Source organism: Lutra lutra, chromosome 1 (genome assembly GCF_902655055.1).
Source record: "Lutra lutra chromosome 1, mLutLut1.2, whole genome shotgun sequence".
Classification (NCBI taxonomy): Eukaryota; Metazoa; Chordata; class Mammalia; order Carnivora; family Mustelidae; genus Lutra; species Lutra lutra.
Genome location: NC_062278.1, coordinates 222,121,188 through 222,142,427, shown reverse-complemented (window position 1 = coordinate 222,142,427; position 21,240 = coordinate 222,121,188). Strand labels below are relative to the sequence as shown.

At 59.9% G+C, this 21,240-nt stretch overlaps 1 protein-coding gene across 4 annotated transcripts in view; it reads right to left on the bottom strand.

The window, feature by feature from the left end:
* AP3D1 (adaptor related protein complex 3 subunit delta 1) overlaps window positions 1-20,995 on the bottom strand; it is a 34,313-nt gene extending 13,318 nt beyond the window's left edge. For 3 of the 4 annotated variants that reach the window (XM_047709904.1, XM_047709894.1, XM_047709912.1), the window contains exons 1-8: window positions 20,656-20,892; window positions 8,027-8,122; window positions 7,380-7,460; window positions 6,378-6,458; window positions 3,909-4,016; window positions 2,277-2,406; window positions 1,317-1,456; window positions 1,097-1,170 (exon numbers count right to left, since the gene is read on the bottom strand). In XM_047709904.1, coding sequence (XP_047565860.1) covers window positions 1,097-1,170; window positions 1,317-1,456; window positions 2,277-2,406; window positions 3,909-4,016; window positions 6,378-6,458; window positions 7,380-7,460; window positions 8,027-8,122; window positions 20,656-20,751 — 806 coding nt within the window. In that variant the 5' untranslated portion in view covers window positions 20,752-20,892. Of the gene's footprint in view, window positions 1-1,096; window positions 1,171-1,316; window positions 1,457-2,276; window positions 2,407-3,908; window positions 4,017-6,377; window positions 6,459-7,379; window positions 7,461-8,026; window positions 8,123-20,655 lie in introns of all 4 variants that reach the window. The other variant, XM_047709922.1, reaches the window with a different exon arrangement.
* Between the last annotated feature and the right edge of the window lie 245 nt (window positions 20,996-21,240).

The window sequence follows — 21,240 nt, the reverse complement described above, 5'->3', positions numbered from 1 at the left end:
CATTCCCCGAGGGACGCAGGTCTCCCTAACTGCTCGTGGGGCCTCTGACACTTCTGGCCACTGAGCACGTTCCCGGAACCTGTCCACTGTGTGATGCCCGCGAAGGAGAGCCGATCCCCCTCAGTGCCTCTCCCAGCCGGGACCTCACCACCTGGCTCCACCGTGGGGGGGACGCAGGGGACAGTGAGGTGTGCCAGCACACAGGCGAGCAGAGCACAGAAGGCCACGGCTGCAGCACCACCAGGGGTGTCTAGGGGATGTGGCAGGCACGGCCCAGGGCCACCACCATGGGAGGGCACCGGATATGTCTAATCTGTTCTGATCTTCTCATGCTTGACACTCGGGATCCCAAGTCCCCAAAAGCCGAGAGAGTGGCTGCCATGTGTCCAGAGCACGGGCCAGCAGCCTGTCTGCATCTGTGATCTCCAGACTGACGGCCTCCTGCTAATTCCCTCTGGAAACCATGGCGCCGCACCACACACTCAGGGACGGCGGGCGTCTAAAACTGAAGAGGTCCGCAGCCCAAGCACCTGCTCTGCCCAATTATCTTCCTGTCTGATCTGCTCCTGAGCCTGGGGACGGAGGCCAGGGCCTCCTGCAGAGCACACAGCTCCAGGTCTGATGTGGCCTCGAGATCCCAGTTCCTCCACGCTGCCTGTGGCTACCTCTCCAGGGGACCTGGAGAGCAGGATCTCCTATGCCACCTGCCACTTAGCCCCACAACTCGCACACAGGCCCTGAGTGGTGTGGGGGCTCCGGCGATATTCCACAACCAGCCAGGGACACAGCTGTCCAGAGCTCTTCCAGCAGGCAGCCGAGATCTCCTCGCGGGCTACAGAATAACCAGGGGCTCCCCTTTCCTCTGCTTTTATCGTTGTTGTTTCCAAAACAAATTTGCAGGGAAAGGATGCACCAGCCCCCCAGGGGCCCAGGAAGGCCGGCCAGTGCCCCACCGGCACAGTTCACTCTTGGGGGCAAAATCACAGCACGTGTATTTGCTTCTCCAGCCCGAGGCTCTCTCCAGAGCCCTATGCCCAGCGGGAGCGCAGGCCTGCACGGGCCGGACAACGGGGTCATCCAGGGGCCTGGGGCTCACCTATGGATCAGGTTGGTGAGAGGCTCGATCAGCTTCTTGCCCAACCTTGGCTCCAAGGGGGTCAGAGCACCAAACTAGGGAAGAGAGAGGCCGGCGGGTAACTCGGGGCAGGGGCGGACTGCACAGACTCCGACCCCCATCCACATGCCCGTGGTGCTCCCAGGACATGCCAGGGCCTTCTCACTCCGTGAGAAAAGGGGCGTTCAGGAGGGATACTTGCCAGTTTGATAATTTTAATGAGGACCCAGTTGTTGGTTGAGGAGGTCATCAGCTTGAAGAAGAGCGGGGCGAGGGACAGGTAGTTCTTGGGGTTGCGCCTGGCCAGCTCGCAGATGACGTTGACGGCCGCTGACTGCACCCCTGTGGAGTGAGGTGGGGCCCGTTGTCAGTACAAGTGCCACCAATGTGGGGGTGTACCCTCATCCAGGAGGACTGTCCTCCTCAGCAGGCCGGCCACCCCAAGCGCAAGGGCCCTGCTCTGTGCCTGCCACTGTCATCACCTGGGGAAGTGGTTTTTACAACAACCACCGAGGGGACCGAGCTTCCTAGAGCCAAGCATCAGCAGTGGGGGGGGGCGAAGGACCAGACTCCAGTGCAGGACACCTGCCACACCTGCCGCCTCGGCTCCTGCTTCCCCTACCAAACTTCTACTCCCTGCCCCTTGCCCCGATCGGAGGCAGGTTCCCCTGAGACGAGCGGAACCTTGCCACACGTTTAGAGAAGCTGTGTGATGTGTGCTCAGCCCCGAGAGTCCTTGATGAGGGAAGGACTGCCAGAGAACAGGAGGAAGGCTGGCATGAGCCCTGCGGCGTGGGACCAGACTCAAGGCGTCAGAATAGTCATGAACGCTAACATGTGGACAGACGGCCAGCCGGCCAGGCACGTCCCCCATGCACGGATGGCGGCTGTCTATGGAGTGGCTGGAAGAGGGGACGCCCAGCGCCTGGAGCTCGGTGTCCGTGTCGCACACCAGCAAACGGGACCAGCTCCTTTGGAGGCGTGGTGGATTCCAAGGCCGGAGCGGGGAAGGCAGAAGGCAACCCTGGCATCTCACAGTGCCAAAAAGACAGGAATGCTGTCTGTGGTGGGACGAGGACGGAAGTCCCAGGACCTAGCGCCCCTCAACTCTTTCCTTGCAACACCCTCCACCCCTACACCGTCCCATCGTAAATCAACAAACCGGGGTCAGGGTCCTCCAGCTTCTCCTTCAGGCGGGGGAAAGCGGGGCGCAGCGACTCAGGGTACTTCAGGAACACCTTGTACATGATCAGCACAGCCTTCTTCCGGATGTATGGCTTGGTGTGCGACATCTGCGGGGACAGAGGGCCCGTCGGCCTCCCCTCCACACTGCTCCCGTTCTCCGCATCTGCCTGGCTCACCTCCCTGCACCCACCCTGCTCACTCTCCTCCGCCTCCCCGTGTCTCCCCTCCGCCATCTGGAGGGAGACCCTCTCTCCAGCCTGTCTGCTTTCTGGCCTTTGAACCTGCGCCACCGTCCCAAACACTGGACGAAGCTCTTGAGTGGAAATGAAACCAGTTCCCTATGTCCAGGACTCTAGGCCTGCCCTCCAAGGCCGAGACCCTTCTCAGACTCACTGGAACCCAATGAAGGACAGAGAGGGAGGGAACTTGAGCTGGAAGACCAGCCAGTGAACGCCGGCCTCTGACTCCCCTAGCAGCCAAGGCCCGTGCCCAGGGCAGGACACCGAGGGGTGTCCAGCGCTCTAGGCTCTTGTCCTTTTGGAACTCACGGTCTCTCTCGTGCCAGGTCCTGCAGCTCTCGTCCTTTCAGAACTCTGCTCTGGCCAGGAAGGCCGCTGGCCCTCAGGTGGACACACTTACCACCCGCGCGGGCCCCGGGGAGCCACACCCCGAGAACGCGCTCAGCCCCGCAACTCACGAGCGTCATCCCACGCTCGCAGCTGCTTTCATGAGCGCCACACTGGCAACTTACTGGGCCAGAAGGGCAATGTCCAGGGTCCTGCGGGGGCAGCTCGAAAGCCACCAGGGACACCACATGAACCGAAGAGTGGGGCCAGGTGTGGGCAAAGTGACTTACAGCGGGTGGTCAGCTGCGTGAGGCAGGGCTGTGGCGAACCAGCCTCTGATCTAGAAGCTGCAAACACGTGCGGTCTGAAACCACAAGCCCAGACCTATCCATCGGCAGGACAAGCAGGCCGACCTATACGGACAGAACTCTCCGGAGAGGAAAGCAGCCACCTGTCTGCTCTGCCCAGATAAATCTGATGGGAACCAGCCTCCCAGTCAGTTGGAGATCTGGGTGAATGACGGATGCCTCGGAGAACCAGGACTTGTAAGGACACCCACATTCCGGAAAAGTGCCCTGGATACTTTGGAGGTCAGCGGTGGCTGGGCTTTTGCCCTTCAAATGGACTGAAGTACAAGAAGTCACTCCACGGACACAGAGAGACACACGGCGTCAGGACTAGTGTGGGAAGGACTGCGTTCGGCCAGCGCACTGCCTGCCGGGAGCCAGTGAGCTGGGAGCCGGCGGGGCACGTGCTGGGTGGCAGGGGCACTCGGTCCCGGCGCCACACACCTCTGGCCCCAAGCAGGGCTTAGAAAGGAAGTAAAGAAAGAATATGAAGGTGACCATGGCCCGAGGCTGGGTCCCACGTGGGGTTGGTGGGGGGCACAGCAACTCGGTTTCCCATCTCATCTGGGGAACCCGGCCCGTTTCTGCACGCCTGAATGTTCTTGGTATGATGTTTAACGTGTCTTTCAGGCCCCTGGACGGACCAAATCGTGTCACAGAGCAAAGGCCAAGAGGCCTGGGTACACTCAGACTCACCAGTGTCATGATGTCATTGGCCAAGTCTCTGGCAAGATCTGGGGTAACAAAACAGGACAGGCCAGTCAGCGCAACGCCAGTGTCGTACTGGCTGGGGCTGCTCAGGTCCTGCAAAGGGAGGGACCAGCGTCAGGAGGCAGGAGCCGACTGTGCGTCACCAGCTCCCGGCGTGGGGTCTGGGTCGAGCCTGTATGAGGAGCGACAAGCACCAGCCAGTTCCAGGGAGAACGGCCCTCAGTCCCGGCCCAGCCCAGTGTCCCAGCACTCGAGGGGGCCGCGAGCTTGAGAGCCCCGGGGTGGAGGGGCCCGTGTGGAAGCCAGGAACCTCTGTCGCTCCCGGGGGGTCTCCAGGACAGCCAGGATGGCTCCTCTGGGTCCCTCCCACAGGCAGGCCGGCTCTGGCCCCACTCTCTTCTCTCAGGTGAGCAGGAGAACCAGCCATGAGAGCAGCACACGCCCACCCCAGAGCCCTGGTCACTCCATGCGGCTCCCACGGCACGGACCACACCAATGGCCTCACCTTGACGCCAGCAAAACAACATCTGAATCACACACTTCTGCAGAGACTTTCCTTTTTTTTTTTTTTTTAAGATCTTATTTATTTGACAGGAAGAACACACAAGCGCACAAGCAGGGGAAGTGGCAGAGGGAGAAGCAGGCTCCCCGCTGAGCAGGCAGCCCAATGGGGGGCTCGATCCCAGGACCCTGGGATCATGACCTGAGCCAAAGGCAGACATTTAATTGACTGGGCCCCCCAGGCACCCCTGGGGAGACTTTCCTAAGGAGCCCCGCAAACTTCACATCGACGTGAACACACCAGATGCATTCTGAGAGGTCGCCTTCTAGACTGTGATAATAACCTGAAAACATGACTGCTAGAGTCCGTCCTGGCCTGGGCTGACAAGACAGAACTGCGTCGGACCCACATACAGAACTCAGGCCCTACACGGCCACTCCTGGTTCAGCAGGACTTGCAAAGGCCCAGCAAAGGGCCACCATGGGGTTTTGCAGAAACAGAGAGTTGTGGAGAGGACACTCAGGTCACCGTCGAGCAGGGAGAGCCCCACTCGAAGCGAATGGGGAGTGGGGAACAGGGAAGTCTACATACGTTGTTCCGGAAGTCATGGGTTTATTTAGAACGACTCACACACAGACCACAAACACTGGGGATGAGAATGGAGAATGTCCTCTAACACAGCAGGCATGTCCCTTGCTCCATTACAGGGACATCTTGGGCTCGGGTGGTCTCTCCAGCAGAGCATCTAGGTGACCTGCCTCTGGCACGTTTCCGTGTAAAGAGGGGATCGCTAGGTCTAAACGGAGGTCACTACAAAGGGGTAGGTAGGGGGCGTGCCTGTGCCCAGAAGGCCGGCGAGAAAGCCCAAGCTTGGCCAGAGCCCCTCCACCCTCCTCCTTGCTGCCCCTGCCATGACACAGCCCCTCCCAACGGAGCTGGCCCCTCACAGCCCCACAGCACCCACGACGCCCACTGCTACTGCACAACCTGACCCTCGGTGGGCCTCCTTGGAACCACAGGCTCGGTGCTCGGCCCCGCAGCCCGTCCTGTGCCGGGACGAACTGGGCCAGGACTGTGGTGAGTGCTGCGGGGTCTTCCCAGGAGCCCAGCCCCGGTCCCCAGGACCCGCTCCAGGGGCAGCCACACTCATGGGGTCTGGCCTATACATCCAACAGTCACTGAGCCTCTGATTCTGATTCTGCCCCTCTTACTACTCCACAAAAGATGCTCAAAGCTCTAGGGCCGAGGAAGAAATGTGTTACTCAGTGATCTTCAAGACCGTCTCCAGACACACAGATCACAAGTGACGAAGACTCACATGTGACATCACTCAGGAGTCCCCGTGGGGGGCGCCTGGGGGCATAGTCGGTTGAGCATCTGACTCTGGGTTTTGGCTCAGGTCATGATCTCAGGGTGAGGAGATCGAGCCCCAAGTCGTTCTCTGCACTCATCATGGAGTCTGCTTGTCCTCCCTCTGCTCCTCCCCCCACCCCCTTCCCAAACCCACGTGCTCTCCTTGTGCACACAAAAAAACCCCAACAACCCAGGGGGCAGAAAGGCCCCGGTGGGGAAGGGTGTGTGCGCCCCAGCAGCTGCCCCCGCCCCAGGGAGAAGGCGCGGGGAGCCCAAGGCCGGAGCCGGCCTTCCTTCCAATGGCCTGAGGCCCCAGCGAGGGAAGGGGGAGGGCAGGCAGCACTCTGGCCTCGCCTACAGCCCACTAGCAGACACAGACCTGCCATACCACCCGGTGTCTTCTGACCACAGAGTGGCTATGTCTGGAAGCCACGTGCTTACGGTGGGGTCACAAGAGCAAAAGCCGGGCAACCTCGGAGCTTTCTACGTGCCGCTCGCTCGGAGCACCCAAGAGGCCAGCGTGGAGAGCAGGGTGGGGCGGGGGCCGGGAGGGTGCTGGGAGGGGCCGGGGACAGCCGGGGCACAGGAGGGCTGCCTACCTTTCGGATCTGATTGGTCGTTAGCATGATGACGTCGGTCCCCTCGTGGAAGCACTGGGAAGCAGCAAGGTAGCCGATCCGCTGTGAGCCAGACACCAGGGCGTCAGAGGCGAGACAAGGGCCACACACCCCAGGGGGAGGAAGCCCCCGGGCCAGCCAGGGACAGCCTGCGGCTGGCCGCAGGGCCACAGCCAGGGGGTGCCGGGAAGTCACCGGAGGAGGAGGGAGGAACCCGCCCCAGAGCCCGGAGGTTGCAGCCTCTGCCACGCCAGTTCTCGTGATGTCGGCCGCACCGTCCGGCCCTCCGCTGGGCACGTTCTGACCACCTCCCCGGCAGCCCGGAGCGGCCTCTGCGATGGGACACGGAAGCCAGCCGAGCGCGAGCGTTTCTCCGCGTTGCTTTCCCGCCAGGCTGGCGCAGACACCGCTGTCACACTGGTGTGTGGGCACGATGCCTCGCTGCCCGGGCCGAGCACCGCCTCTGCCGCTCCCCCAAGAGGGGCCCGCGGGCAGGACAACGGTGTCCATCGGAGGGAGACCGCCGTGGGCCTGGGCGGTGTCCCACAGTGGGCACTGGGGCCCATGGACCTGGAAACAGTCTATCCGCCCAGCTGGCCTGCCAGGCCCCGGGAGAACCACGCGACGCCCTCCGGCGGGCCGCGGCTGTTGACGCCACGACAGCACATGAGGGGGCTGAGCCCCGGGTCCCTAGCAGGCAGGGCCTCCGTGAGGTGGGGGAAAATGCTCAGAAACCACTGTGAGGCCCTGGGCTGGGGGCCTAGGGCAGCCTCCCAGTAAGATGCTCAAATATGTAACCAACCCTGCGAACCCATTTTGTGGACGTCCCTTAAAGCTGGAAGACAAACACCACGCAGGTTAAGAGTTAATAAAGAACAGGACAAACGCTGAGGCGGCGGCGTGTGCGGGCCAAGGCTGGTGTGCCATACTCCCTTTCTGCAGAGCGGGGCCTCTCGCCAGGGCACACCCTCTGCCCCACCTCACCTTGAACGTGAACTTGGAGGCACTCATGACTTCTATGATGTTGAAGGCAGCCCAGCTGATGTCATATCCCAGCATCTGTAACTGTTAGAAAGACTGGCACCGTCGTCTCCATGCACACACCACGGCTGGAACCCCAACACCGCGCCCACGCCCAGGGGCAGGCCTCCCGGAACCCACGCCCTGGCGCTAGCCCTCACGTCTAGAACTACACAGTCAGGTTCATCACGAAGGCGGAGGGCAAGTGTCTGCGGCTCAAGCGCCAGCCTCCACACATACTGGTTGAGTCTCCAGGTCGATGAGAGCGCACGGGCTCCTCCTGGAAGCTACAGGGCGCTGGGATGTCCCCTGCCAGCCTTCCCCAGGCCAGGTGGGGTCCACCACACCTCAGGCCTCAGGGTCCTCACAGCACGCCCTCCTTCGACTGGGAGAAATCAGCCCTGTGTGCCACGGCCTGCGCCTAGAGCCAGGGGTGCCGATGCCTGTTTGACAGGTGGGTGGAGGCGGGCGGGGAGTGGATAAATGGGCGGGCAGAGGAGGGACAGAGGGACGGCTACGCCGCCTGACCGCCTGACCGCAGCGGGGCTGTTGGGGCGGGGGTGGCCGCCCCGGGAAGCGACGTCGCCTGAGTCAACAGGCCCGGTACCTACGTAGGTCAGCTTGCAGACCGCGTTTGCTTTCACTGCGATGTTGTCCTGCTTCAGCTCCTGCTTGATTTCATCGATGCACTGAGAGATATATTTTGCCTAAAAGAAGAAAAAAAATGAAAAAATGCAAGGGCCTGACTAAACCAGTTAGGAATAATTACCGCAGGGGCGCCGGGCGGCTCTGTGGGCGAAGCGTCTGCCTTGGGCTCGGGTCGTGGTGTCAGGGTCCCGGGATCCGGTGCCACGTCTGGCTCCCTGCTGGGCGGGGAGCCTGCTTCTCCCTCCCCCTCTGCCTGCTGCTCCCCGTCACTCGCGCGCTCTCAGACAAACACAGAATAATCACCGCAGCAAGAAGCCGAACACAAAGGCCACACAGTGTCATTCCGTTCACACGAACACCCAGGGCAGGCCCCCTGAGCCGCAGGAAGCAGGCGAGTGGGTGTCGGGGGCTGGGCTTGCTGCCTGGGGTCACGGAATGTTCTCGAACAGAGCATGGTGCGCGGCTGTGGACGCACTTACTAGAAACCACGGAACGGAGCTCGGAACGGGGGCTGCAGGGCACGCGAACAGCTAACATAGCTGTTGTTCAACGAGGCCATTTCAGGGGCGCCTGCGTGGCGCACTCGGTCGAGTGTCCTATTCTTGATTTCGGCTTAGGTCACGAGATCGAGCCCCATGCTGGGCTGGGGACCTACCTGAGCCCCCGTGCCCCCGGCTCACGCACACGCTCTCTCACTCACTCTCTAAAATGAAGACATCTTCACAGAAAAGCCATTTCGGTGCGGTCAGATGCCCAGGACCCCCTCACAGTTCTCCCGGAGAAAGGAGGCTGATGGGAGCAGGGGTCTCAAAGTCTGTTTATTCCATTTTCCCCACTTATTTGTATAGTTCCCCACCTTTTTTAAAGATTCTATTTTTAGGGGCGCCTGGGTGGCTCAGTGGGTTAAGCTGCTGCCTTCGGCTCAGGTCATGATCTCAGGGTCCTGGGATCGAGTCCCGCATCGGGCTCTCTGCTCAGCAGGGAGCCTGCTTCCCTCTCTCTCTCTCTCTTTGCCTGCCTCTCTGTCTACTTGTGATCTCTCTGTCAAATAAATAAAATCTTAAAAAAAAAAAAAAAGATTCTATTTTTAAGCAATCTCTACACCAAACAGGGGGCTCGAACTTCTAACCCTAAGATCGTGACCCAAGACCAGGGTGCCCCAAATCCAGAGCCGCACGCTCCTTTCAGCCAGCCGCATACCCCTAGCTGATGCCTCCTACACAGAAGTTTTACAAGTTTAAAAGAACAATTTCAACACGAAAAATCGGGACACGGAAATCTTCCTGATTTTCTGGTTTAGCCTTTCAGCGACCTGCACCTGAGACGTGCACCTGCCGGGAAACGAGCCCCAGGTCCCGCTGGTGCTCCACACCGAGCCCCGCAGCCCCGCCGGGACCACCAGGAAGCCGGCGTGGGGGTCTCAGCGGCCCGGGGCTCGTCTCCAGCAGCAGCGCGGCAGGGCTCACGTGCGCTGCAGGGAGGGGTCCCGTCCCCACCCCAAGCACACAGGCCACCTGGCCCTTATCCGGTCACCGCGGGACGGGCACCTGCATCCTCCCCGCTTCCCCACGGCTGTGAGTCGAGCTACAGCATCTGTGGGAACGCGTTTTTGGATGCCCCGGGGTGTCCTCGCGGATTCCACGCATCTACCACTCACACGGGTGTGAGCTGAGGCCGGCTGACACCAGGACCCGCACCATGGATGCGCCTTCTGGGAGCAGCGAGGCACGAGGCTCCCACCTCCCCTGCCGCGGAGACACACAGCCCCGCACATGCCCGGCACTTCCTGTCATCTAACCAGAGCGACAGTGGCCGGAACGTCCCCCGCTGTCCACCAGGGGGCAAGATTCCGCGGTGCGCCACCCCCACGGGACCCGCGTGGCCCGCACGGTCGGCAGACCCCTGTGCCGAGTGCCCTGGGCCTGGACCTCACCGTGGGGCCCCTGCTCACGGCCCCTCAGCCCACAGCCCGTCCTGGCCCGAAATGCAGGCTCCTGGGGAAAGGAGCTACTTGAGCCCTCTGTCAGCCACAGATGCTCCATGAATCTTTTATGACCGGGACTCGGAGCCATGGACAAGCGTCACTGCATCCTTCCAACAGGCTTCGGGTTACTGAATCCCACTCGGGAGCTGCAGTGCCCTCCCCCGGCCTCCCCGGCCTGCATCACTGTTAACGACTCAAGAGGGAGAGAACAGAAAGACGGTCACAGGCGTTGGAGAAACCGGCCCTCGCCACAGACGACAGGGCTGGAAGACGGGAGGGTGCCGCAGAGGAGCCCGGCAGCTCCTGAAAGGGTAAACAGAGTCCGGCTCCTGGGTGTCCACCAAACCCAGGGCGCCTGGGTGGCTCAGTGGGTTAAGCCTCTGCCTTCGGCTCAGGTCGTGATCTCAGGGTCCTGGGATCGAGCCCCGCATCGGGTGGCTTCAAGAGCCGGAAAGCAGAGACTAGGGCTCACACAGCAGCCGCCAGAGGAGGGGTGGGGGTGCCCACACTCTGGACACACACTCAGCCACAGTCCCACGGACCCCAGGACGAGGCGCACACGGCACATGGCACACAGCCGAAGCTGCTGGGGCACTTCCCCCGCCCCCACCCCCACCCGCGACGAAAGACCGAGCTGGAGTCTCGGCCCAAGTAGCCGCTGCCCCGAACGATGCTTCTCAGGGAGCAGAACAGAATCTAGAGCCTCTGCAAACGACGGGTCACCACATTCAGGATATGACCCGAAGTTCTTCAAAATAACAAACAGGAAACACTACCCAGATGCCAGGAAAACCAGCCAGCCAAGGTGCACTGGCCCTGAGCCGTCCCCAAGGACGGAACTAACACCCCGAGATCTCAACTTCAGAACCATAATGATGCTCTCACGGACCAGAGGAAAATATGCCCGGGAAGAACAAGAAAAGGGGCCACCTCGGCAGAGAAAGGCAAAGGATGTAAGAGAAGCAGATGGAAAGTCTAGAATCGAAACAGTTTCTGGAACAGGAGTCACCAAAGGCGCGGCGCGGCACACGGGCGACAGCGCGCCAGCAAGCCTGACGCAGACCGGAACCCCCAGTCAGGACAGAAACGTTCTAGCAAAGAGGAGCAGAACCTCAGGGTCTGTGGGACAAGCCCACAAGGTGTAACACATGCCTAACTGGTGTCCCAGAAAGGAAAGGGCGGGACAGAGGATATATTTGGAAAACAAATGGCTAGAACTTCCCCAAATTTGGTGAAAGTCCTAATTCACAGGTTCAAGGAGCTCAGCACCCAGAACAGAAAATGAAAACGGTCACCAAACAAGTCAAACTGCCAAAAATGGAAACTTAGAGGAGAAAATCTTTTTTTAAAAGTTCATTTATTTACATAATCTCTACCTCCAGTGTGGGGCTCGAATTCATAGCCCCAGGGACGAGAGTCCCACGCTCTTCCGACGGGGCCAGCCAGGGACCCTGGGAGAAAGTCCTCAAAGGAGCCAGAGGAAAATCACGTGCTACACGGGGAGAAAGGATTCCGACCTGTTGTCAGAAACCACGGAGGCCTCTTGACGGTGGGGAAAATGCTGACCGGAATTCTCCACCCGAAGACAACACCCCCCGGGGAACAGAGCCGGACCCACGGAGCCCGGTGACATCCATCTCTGAACCTCGAAGCACTCACCAGGGAGGAGATGAGCCTCACAGGAGAGTGGCGGCTTTCAGGGAGGCCCTGCCTGAACGTTACTTTTTCGGTGGAAAAGCGAATGCGGCTCCTGGCTCCTGCAGACAGGACAAGGGGAGTCCTAAGGACAGAGAAGAACCTGTCTCCTGCTCACGGAGGAGGACTTAAACACGACCTTACTCGGAGTGACAGAAAGGTAAAGGAAGGAGAGCGACACACAGATGTTATGCTCATCTCTCATCCACTACAGCACTGCCGACGGAGGAGGACAGTATCCATTCAATGCCTTTTACAACAAGAAAACAAAACCGGTCACGGCATGCGCACATGACCTACATCCAAACAATTATAATAAAAACATAAACTAGAAAGACTGTGGAGGGGCGCCTGGGTGGCTCAGTGGGTTAAGCCGCTGCCTTCGGCTCAGGTCATGATCTCAGGGTCCTGGGATCGAGGCCCGCATCGGGCTCTCTGCTCAGCGGGGAGCCTGCTTCCCTCTCTCTCTCTCTCTCTCTCTGCCTGCCTCTCCATCTACTTGTGATCTCTCTCTGTCAAATAAATAAATAAAATCTTAAAAAAAAAAGAAAAAGAAAAAAAAAGAAAGACTGTGGAGCCTGAGGTATAAATGACCACACAGCGCTGACGATTATTTGTCCTCTCGTCTGAAAGACTCCGCGCCCAATGTGGAGTCCAGTGTGGGGCCTGAACCCATAACCCTGATGAGATCGACCTGAGCTCAAGAGTTGGACACGTAACAGACTGAGCTGCCCGGGAGCCCCGACACTGAAAGAGAAGAAAAGAGAAGAAAAAGGAGAGGGAGAAGGAAGAGGAGGAGAACAAAAAGAAAAGAAAGAGAAAGAGAGAGGGGGACCCCTGGGTGGCTCAGTCGTTAGGCATCTGCCCTCAGCCCAGGTCATGATCCCAGGGTTCTGGGATCAAGTCTGGCATCGGGTTCCCCTGCTTCCCCCTCTGCCTGCCACTCCCCCTGCGCATGTTCTCGCTCTCTGATACGTAAAATCTTAAAAAAGAGAGAAAGAGAAGGAAGAAAGGAAGGAGAAGGAAAGGAGAGGTACAAACATGACTCGATTTTTCAAAATACCTCAGTCTGTTCTGTGCGAATTCACGCTTCCGCACAGAGCGAACTGAGGCCTGAAATGCATGCATGCCCTTTCCACATCGTCTTTAGAGAATCTAACCTAGAACAAAGGCCATGAACTTCCCTTACATGGGAACTCCTCAGGTCTAATATAAAACAGCCATTTTGACCCTGGCCACTTTGTAGAGTTCCCTGAAGCACTTCATTTAAATCTAACAATCAGGGCCACCTGGGTGGCTCAGTGGGTTAAGCCGCTGCCTTCGGCTCAGGTCATGATCTCAGGGTCCTGGGATCGAGCCCCCCATCGGGCTCTCTGCTCAGCAGGGAGCCTGCTTCCTCCTGTCTCTCTGCCTGCCTCTCTGCCTGCTTGTGATCTCTCTCTGTCAAATAAATAAAATCTTTAAAAAAAATTATCTATTTGAGAGACAGACAGACAGAGAGAGAGAGAGAGATGGAGGGCAAGAGAGGGAACACAAGCAGGGGGAGTGGGAGAGGGAGAAGCAGGCTCCCTGCTGAGCAGGGATCCCACGTGGGGCTCGATCCCAGGACCCCTGGATCATGACATGAGCCGAAGGCAGACACTCGACAACTGAGCTACTGAGGCATCCCTCGTAAACGAAATTTTTAAAAACTTTTGCTGAACTTCAAGCTAAAGCAGGTGAACACTAGGTATGTAAACCACACCCCAATAACACTGTGTGAGAAATCCCCCCGATCATCCAGAACCCCCACCTTAGTCCGCGTGACCTGGACGGACCTGCTGCTTCCTGCTCTGCACAGACACTCACGGGCTCCTGCCGGTCTGTGTCCTACAGCAGCAGCCCCTCCCCGCTGCAGCAGTTGCCAACCGCCCCCCCCAGGGCCCAGCTGCTGGAGACCCCGCAAGGCTGACGGAGCTGTCCAGTTAGGCAAAAGGTCCAAGTCCTTCTGCTGAGAGAGCACCTGTCCTTTGGACCCCAAGCAGAGGCAGGAGAAGACACTACACACGAGGGTCCCACCGTAGGGGACAAGGGTACCAGGACCCACCCGTGAGCCTCCATGCTGCCTAACAAGGACAGGGGCACAATACATGGCCCACTTTGTGGCCCACCTAAATAGCCTTGGGGAAGCCGAGACTGGGGAGGGACGTGAGGTGGGGAGTGGCTGCCATGTCTATGCCCTCCACCGGCCCAGGGCAAAGCAGGGGAGGGGTGCATGGACAGGGGTAGGGGAAAGAGGGGTGGTGGGGGAAGAAGTCCACGGTCAAGCCTCGGATGTCCTAACCTTCCACCTACCACCCCCGCTCCCTAACCAGCAGATCTCCTAGAGCACAGGGGTGTGTTTGTGGGCGGGGGTGTGTGTGTGTGTGTGTCCGGGACGCCCAGGGGATCTCAGTGGTGGTCATGACTGGGGGTGCTCCTGGCATCGGGTGAGCGTCCAGGACGGCCCCCACAGAACTGAGGCCAAGTGCTGGCCTCAGGCATACCTGGGTCCCCTTCCGTCCTCCTCCCACTGCCCCCAGGGTGCTCCGAGCTGTAGTACCACGAGCGCCACCCAAGACGGGCGCAAGAGCAGACGCAGCCCCACCGCCAGCCTGGGTCCTCCTGGACGCCCCCCATGGCCCGGCCACCCAGCACGCCTTCCATCTCCAGTGGGCCCTTCAAAGAGCCCCTACAGACTGGCAGCCAGACAGAAGAAGCCACCAAAGGCCTTAGGCAATGTCACAAGGAATGCAAACGGCCACCGGCTGCTGCGGAAAGCACACCCAGCCGTGCCCCGGGTCATGCCCCGGGTCGGGGAAGTGAAGGGGGCTGTCTGTCCTGCGGGTTCCCAACGGCTCCTGGGCGCTCGCGCCTGCCTCTGGGACCTGTGCGGGGAACAGCGCTCGGGCAGCCGGGTGGCACCCCCAGCGCAGCAATCCCACCCTGGAGGGTCGTTCATGAAAGGCCCCAGACCGGAAACCGCCCAGATGTCCAGAAGGCAGGGGGCTGGGTGCTGTCAGCCACGGTGCCCACAAGCTGCGGGGCTCCCTGACGGAGACGAGCATCAGGAGCCGGACCGGGAGAGCTAGGCTGGACAACAGTCCACCAGACCGTTCAGGGACACAAATTTCAGGGATAAAGATATAAACAAAGCGAAGAAATGACACTCAGAGAACTTCAACTAATTATCTTAATTAAACTACACGTAATAGGGACATCTGGGTGGCCCAGTGGGTTAAAGCCTCTGCCTTGGGCTCAGGTCATGATCACGGGGTCCTGGGATCGAGCCCCCCATCAGTGCTCCCTGCTCAGCAGGGAGGCTACTTCCCCTTCTGCCGCTCCCCCTGCTTGCGCGCATGTGTGCGCACCCTCTCTCTAGCAGATAAATAAAATCTTTAAAAAAATAAAATAAACTACATAGCATCTCATGCACTACACCTTCACAACAAGTAAGATTAGGAAAGAACCCATCTAGGAAACACTTGGCAAGTGTGCCTGGGACCAGTCTTCCTCAGCCCCCACGCCTGGGAGGGACGCCGGCAAGTTCTGCGCTTGGCCCCCCAAAACTGTCCCCACCTCTGGCCCCAGGCCCCAGCCCAGGTTGGCTGTCCTCTGACCGACCGGCTATGAATGGGAGTTCACGTGTCCCCCTGCTCTCAGGTTCAATTAATTTTGCCAAAGCGGCTCGCGGACCTCAGGAAAGCACTTGTCCGCCGCGAGCAGCTGAGCACAGAAGAAAGGCCATGGCCGACACGACGATCAACAGCCAGATGAAGATGTACACAGGGAGGCGTCCAGAACGGCCCCCACCGCAGGCGCCCCTGTCCTGGCAGAGTCGCTTTGCACCACGCCATCCGCCCAGGACACGATGCTTTCGCCAACCAAGACTCTCCAACCGCCGCTTACAGATGTGCGGGACAGATCAGTCATTCAGTCCCTAGCCCGCTCCCTCCCCGAAGCTGGGGTTGGGGCCGACAGCTCCAAGCTTCCAATGGTGGTCTCTCTGGTGATCTGCTCCCACCCAGCAGCCCACCAGGTCATCTCACTGGAACAAAAGACACTTCTGTGACCCAGGAAATGCCAACGGATCTAAAAGCTAAGGGTTAGGAACTGTGGGCAGAGAGCAAACACATAAACAAGGCTGCTCCTGATACCTTAATTGCTTAGGAAATGACAAAAACTTCCTAATACTGTTATTGCTTAGGAAATGACAAAGACTTTAGGAGCTCTGTGCCCAGAGCGAGGGACAAAGACCAAAAGGTGTATTTCTTACATCACAATATCACAGGGTCCAACAACATGGTGACAAGGCAGGGGACACAGGGGACATGGATGAAGGGAAGAGCATGAGGGAATTTGGGGAGATTTTTCTTTTCTTTTTTTTTTAAAGATTTTATTTATCTATTTGACAGAGATCACAAGTAGGCAGAGCAGCAGGCAGAGAGAGAGGAAGGGAAACAGGCTCCCCGCTGAGCAGAGAGCCCGATGCGGGGCTCGATCCCAGGACCCTGAGACCATGACCCGAGCCGAAGGCAGAGGCTCAACCCATTGAGCCACCCAGGCGCCCTGGGGAGATTTTTCTTACCAGTGTGGGTCAGCGATTCTCCTGGGCAATGTCTGGGGACATTTGTGACTGTCACGATGGCAAGCTCCTGGCATCGACTGGGTGGGGCCAGGATGCTGCTCTGTTCCCACAGTCCCTGGGACAGACCCCACCCCCAAAATGACCCAGTCCTGAATGTCAGCAATGCCGAGGGGGAGACCCTGATTTAGGATCATGACCCATGTCATTAAAGAAAAAAAAAAAAAAAAAAAAAAAGCTCAGTTCAAATTTACTATGAGTCTCAAAAGTTGTTAAAATAAAAGAACTTCTCACCAACAGCCACAAAGCCCCGAGTGCCTGACCCAGGCCAGACATAACCTACTCTGCAGTGACTGTCCCCAGAGCAGACCCCGGTCCTGCGTGCCCGACAGGCCCCAGCACCAGCCTCCTGGGTTCAGCCCCAGCACCGGCATCTCTGAGATGGCAAACGACGGCGTGTCCGCAGCTCCGGGCAGTTCGGTCTGAACCCGACCACACCTCACTTCCAACTACGCCCCACACCGACTGAAGGACGTTCCGAAACACCAGTCCAATGGGCTCAAGTGTTTACACCCCCGCAAAACCAAGCCAACGCTCTTCAGACACTAGCAGAGCCATGCAGGGCCCGTCCCCAACCAAGGGAAGGCCCTGAACGGGGGGAACAAACTACGGCACGCCCAACCGGGGAAGGGGGGGGACAGGACACACCGACAACACACACTACCCGCCCCGTGGGAGGCCTTCCCATGCCGCATCCTGGAGAGCAGTCAGCACCACTAAACTAACCAGCAAGCAGCAGAATGGAGTCTTTTCTAGTAAACCCTACGCCCAACGTGGGGCCCCAACTCATGACCCCGAGATCAAAAGTGGCAGGCCTTGCGGACTGAGCCGGCCAGGTGCCCCAGGACGCAGAGCAGTCGTAACAGACAGTAAGAACCGCCCACAATTTCTACACACAGAAAGAAACACTCAGAGCACATACTCCAAACTGACCTACAGGGAGGGGGCTCTTCTCTTTCTTGTTAATGAACACCGAGAAGGGGCGCCAGGGGGGGCTTAGTCAGTTAAGAGTCTGCCTCGGGCTCAGGTCACGATCCCGCAGTGCTGGGAGGGAGCCCCGCATTGGGCTCCCCACTGAGCGGGGCGTCCGCTCGTCCTTCTCCCTTCACCCGCTCACGCTTTCTCTCACTCTCAAATACGTAAAACCGTAATTAAAAAACACAAAACACTGAGCCCATTTTTTAAAGTATGGGTATGACTCTACAACTTAAAAAGACAGAAAATGGGCGCCTGGGTGGCTCAGTGGGTTAAGCCGCTGCCTTCGGCTCAGGTCATGATCCCAGGTCCTGGGTTCGAGCCCCACATCGGGCTCTCTGCTCAGAAGGGAGCCTGCTTCCTCCTCTCTCTCTGCCTGCCTCTCTGCCTACTTGTGATTTCTCTCTGTCAAATAAATAAATAAAATCTAAAAAAAATAAATAAATAAAAATAAAAAATAAATAAAAAGACAGAAAAAACAGCTTTCTCCCAAATATGAAGAGTTCCCAGAAGAATAAACTTAGGGGGATCCTGAGGGGCTCAATTGTTAAGTGTCTGCCTTCGGCTCAGGTCATGATCTCCGGGTTCTGGGATCGAGCCCCGCATCAGGCCCTCTGCTCAGCTGGGAGCCTGCTTCCCCACCCGCCCACTGCCTGCCTCTCTGCCTGCTTGTGATCTGTCAAATAAATAACATCTTTAAAAAATAAAAAAGAGGGCGCCTGGGTGGCTCAGTGGATTAAAGCCTCTGCCTTCGGCTCAGGTCATGATCCCAGGGTCCTGGGATCGAGCCCCGCATTGGGTTCTCTGCTCAGCGGGGAGCCTGCTTCCTCCTCTCTCTCTGCCTGCCTCTCTGCCTCCTTGTGATCTCTGTCTGTCCAATAAATAAATAAATCTTAAAAAAAATTAAAAAAAAATAAAAAAGAAAAAAGAAAGAATAAACTTAGAAGTCTTTGGATCTTCCCCCCAATCATATCCGAAGTTCAGAAGCAAGGACACCTGCACGTGGGTCCCCCTCCCGGCCGACACTGCGCTCCATCTCAAGGACACCTTAACTCAGGCACCCAGAGATGTACGAACTGGACCAGAGTTTCAAACTTCTTGGACTCATTTACGAAACGTGTTTCCACGGTGACCCAGTACGCACGCACGCACCAGCTGTCATGAGCTGGAAGAAGTTTCGATAACTAAGTTACTCTGCGTGCAGAGGGCCCGGAATTTTCTAGTTTGGTTTTTGTTTTTTGAACATAACCCACTGAACTGCACTCACCACCCACAAAGGGGTTGCCGCTGCGTTTGGAACAGCCAAGCAGACAGCCTCGGGGGGTGGTCTGCCGCTCACAGAAGCCACGACATGTCCCTCTCCATATCCACAGAAGCCCGCAGTGAGGGGGAGGTGGCCGTCACCCCCGCTGGAGGGGAGGTTTCCCCAATCTCACCAGGTCAAACGGGCCCCACAGCCTGGATGCGGTCTCCCGACACCGCACAGCACAGCTGAGCTACTAAGATTCGTGCCGTGTTCCCATGTGGCTTCCAGGCCCTGCTGGGCCCCACTGCAGGACACGGCACGGAAGTTTTAGCTAAAATCTGCTCCGAGGTTACCCTCTGAGGGAACTATGTGCTGCAGAAACGCGAGTCCTCGCTGGGCGCGGTGTGTAGAAGGGAAGGGCCTCGATGGGGGCCAGAGAGTGGGGACTACGGGAGCAGCAAGTCATCTGCTGTGTGCTGGGTCAGAATGGGGGCCTCCGACACCAGCCTCCAGATCACCACCATCTTCTGGTCAGGGGACCACGGCACCAAGACGCTGCGTCTCCGGAGAACCGCCCACAGGTCAAAGGCAGGACCCCTACAGAGCCCTGACCTTGATGACTTCAACAGCGGCCTCCTCCACCACCCACGCACCCGCTGAAAGGGCCCTCGACTCTCAAGGAACCAAGGACCGCCCCAGGAACAGCCCGGGGGGACAGTGGGCAACCCCCAGACGAGAGCCGCCCCACCTGGTGGGCCCCGGTCCTTCCCCGAATCCCAGACAGGCGGCTCCGCACAGCCACGAACGCACTGAGACAGGAGGTCAGCCAGTGCACAAGGGACCTGCGGCTGTGAGCCGTCCCACAGCTGCCCAGCCACTCTGTGAGGGAAAGTCCAGCCCAAGGCAAAGACCCCAGGGTCGGGGCTGAGATACAAAACATGACCAACATGGCCAGGACGGGTCACTCCAGGCAAAACCCGGGTGCAGCCTGGGAAGGAAAGCGGGTGGAAATGGCCTAAAGGAACCCCATGACTGCCAGGGGGCGGGGGAGGGAGGGGGTCACGCCCATCCCGAAAAGGTGCTATGGCCGGCCGGCGCGGACCGTCGCTCCAGCAAACTCCCCGACGTCTCCGCCGGGAAGAGGCGCCATTGCGAGGCCTGCGGCGGGGGACCTGCGGCTGGGACCCGCGCCTCAGGGCCTCCACCCCTTGCCCAGGAGAGCCCGCCGCCCGCTCCTGACCCCTGGTGTGAGTGCGGACTCCAGGAAGCCAGCGGCCTGAGGGCCCCTAACTGTCCCCACTCCTCCCAAATCTAGGTCACAGGCTGGGGGGGAGGGACGGAGGGAAGGAAACGTGCCCACATTCCACGCCGGGACCACCTTCCTCTCGCCCTCCTTCAGGGTTTCCAATCGAAGGCGGCTTCCCCGTCCCGGGACCCCTCAGGGGCTTCCAAGTCTTCACTCCGGGCTCCCGCTGTGCCCCCTCCCTAGCAGCTGCGGCCCCACCTTCCTGGGGACACGGGTCCAGGAGGCCAGGCCCGACTCCGGACCCGGCCACAGACGGCCCGGACGCGCTAGCGGGGCGGCCCGCGGAGAGGAAGCCCCCCACCAGGAGTCCAGAGCCCCGGGGAGGAGCTGGGCCTGCCGAGTCCCCGCGGACACCGGCGGGCGGAGGGGGGCGGGCGTCCGAAGCCCAGCGGGGAAACTGAGGCCACGGGGGCCGCCCGGCGGCGGGCCCCCACGTGATCCGACACGCGCGGGAGCTAAGGGAGGGCTGGCAACGGTGGCTCGGGTCCCGCCAGGGGCCGTCTGCGGCCCCCGGGGGTAAACTGAGGCTCAGAGGGAAAGCGGGCGTGGGGCGGCCCGGGTCGCAAGCAGGCAGGGCTCGAGTCGGGCGCGGGGCTTCGGGGACGAGCTGAAGGCCGGGGTCGGGGTCGGTACCGGGGCCGGGGTTGGGGTCGGGGTCCGGGGCGGCACCGGGGCCGGGCTCGGGCCCAGCCAGACCGGCCCCGCGCGGCGCGCCGGGCTCACCTCGTCCTCTTTGTGGTTGCGGATGCCGCGCACGAGGTCCTGCAGGTTCTTGTCGAACATGCGGTCGATGCTGCCCTTGACCATCTTGAGGGCCATCGCGGCGGACGCCGCCGGGCTCGAGCCCCGGGAGGCCCGCGGCCGGGCACCGTGCGGGGGCCCGGGGGCCGCGCCTGCCGCCCGCGGAGCGCTGCGCTGCCGGCTGCCGCGGCGGGGCGGGCTCCCTGGCCAGGTCGGCTGCTGTCCGCGGGGCGGCGGCGGCTGCGACCCGCTCCGCAGCCCGCGCTCGCACTGCCGTACCCCTCCGGCTGGGCGCCGCGCCGCTGGCAAATGGCGGACAAGATGGCGGCGGGTCAGCTGACGACGGGCGCCTGTCAGGCGGCCCGCCCCCGGAAGCCCCGCCTCCCAGGAAAGGCCGACCCGGCCACCTCCCGGTCTCCACGTCTCCCAGGCGACGCCGGCCGCCCAATGGAAACGCGGACAACGCCCTCGCCGTCTGCTCAGCCGCGCCCCCTCCGGCTCCGGGCTCTTCCCTCTCATTGGTCAAGGCCTCCAGAACTCCACCCACTTCCTCACGTCTGTTCTAGC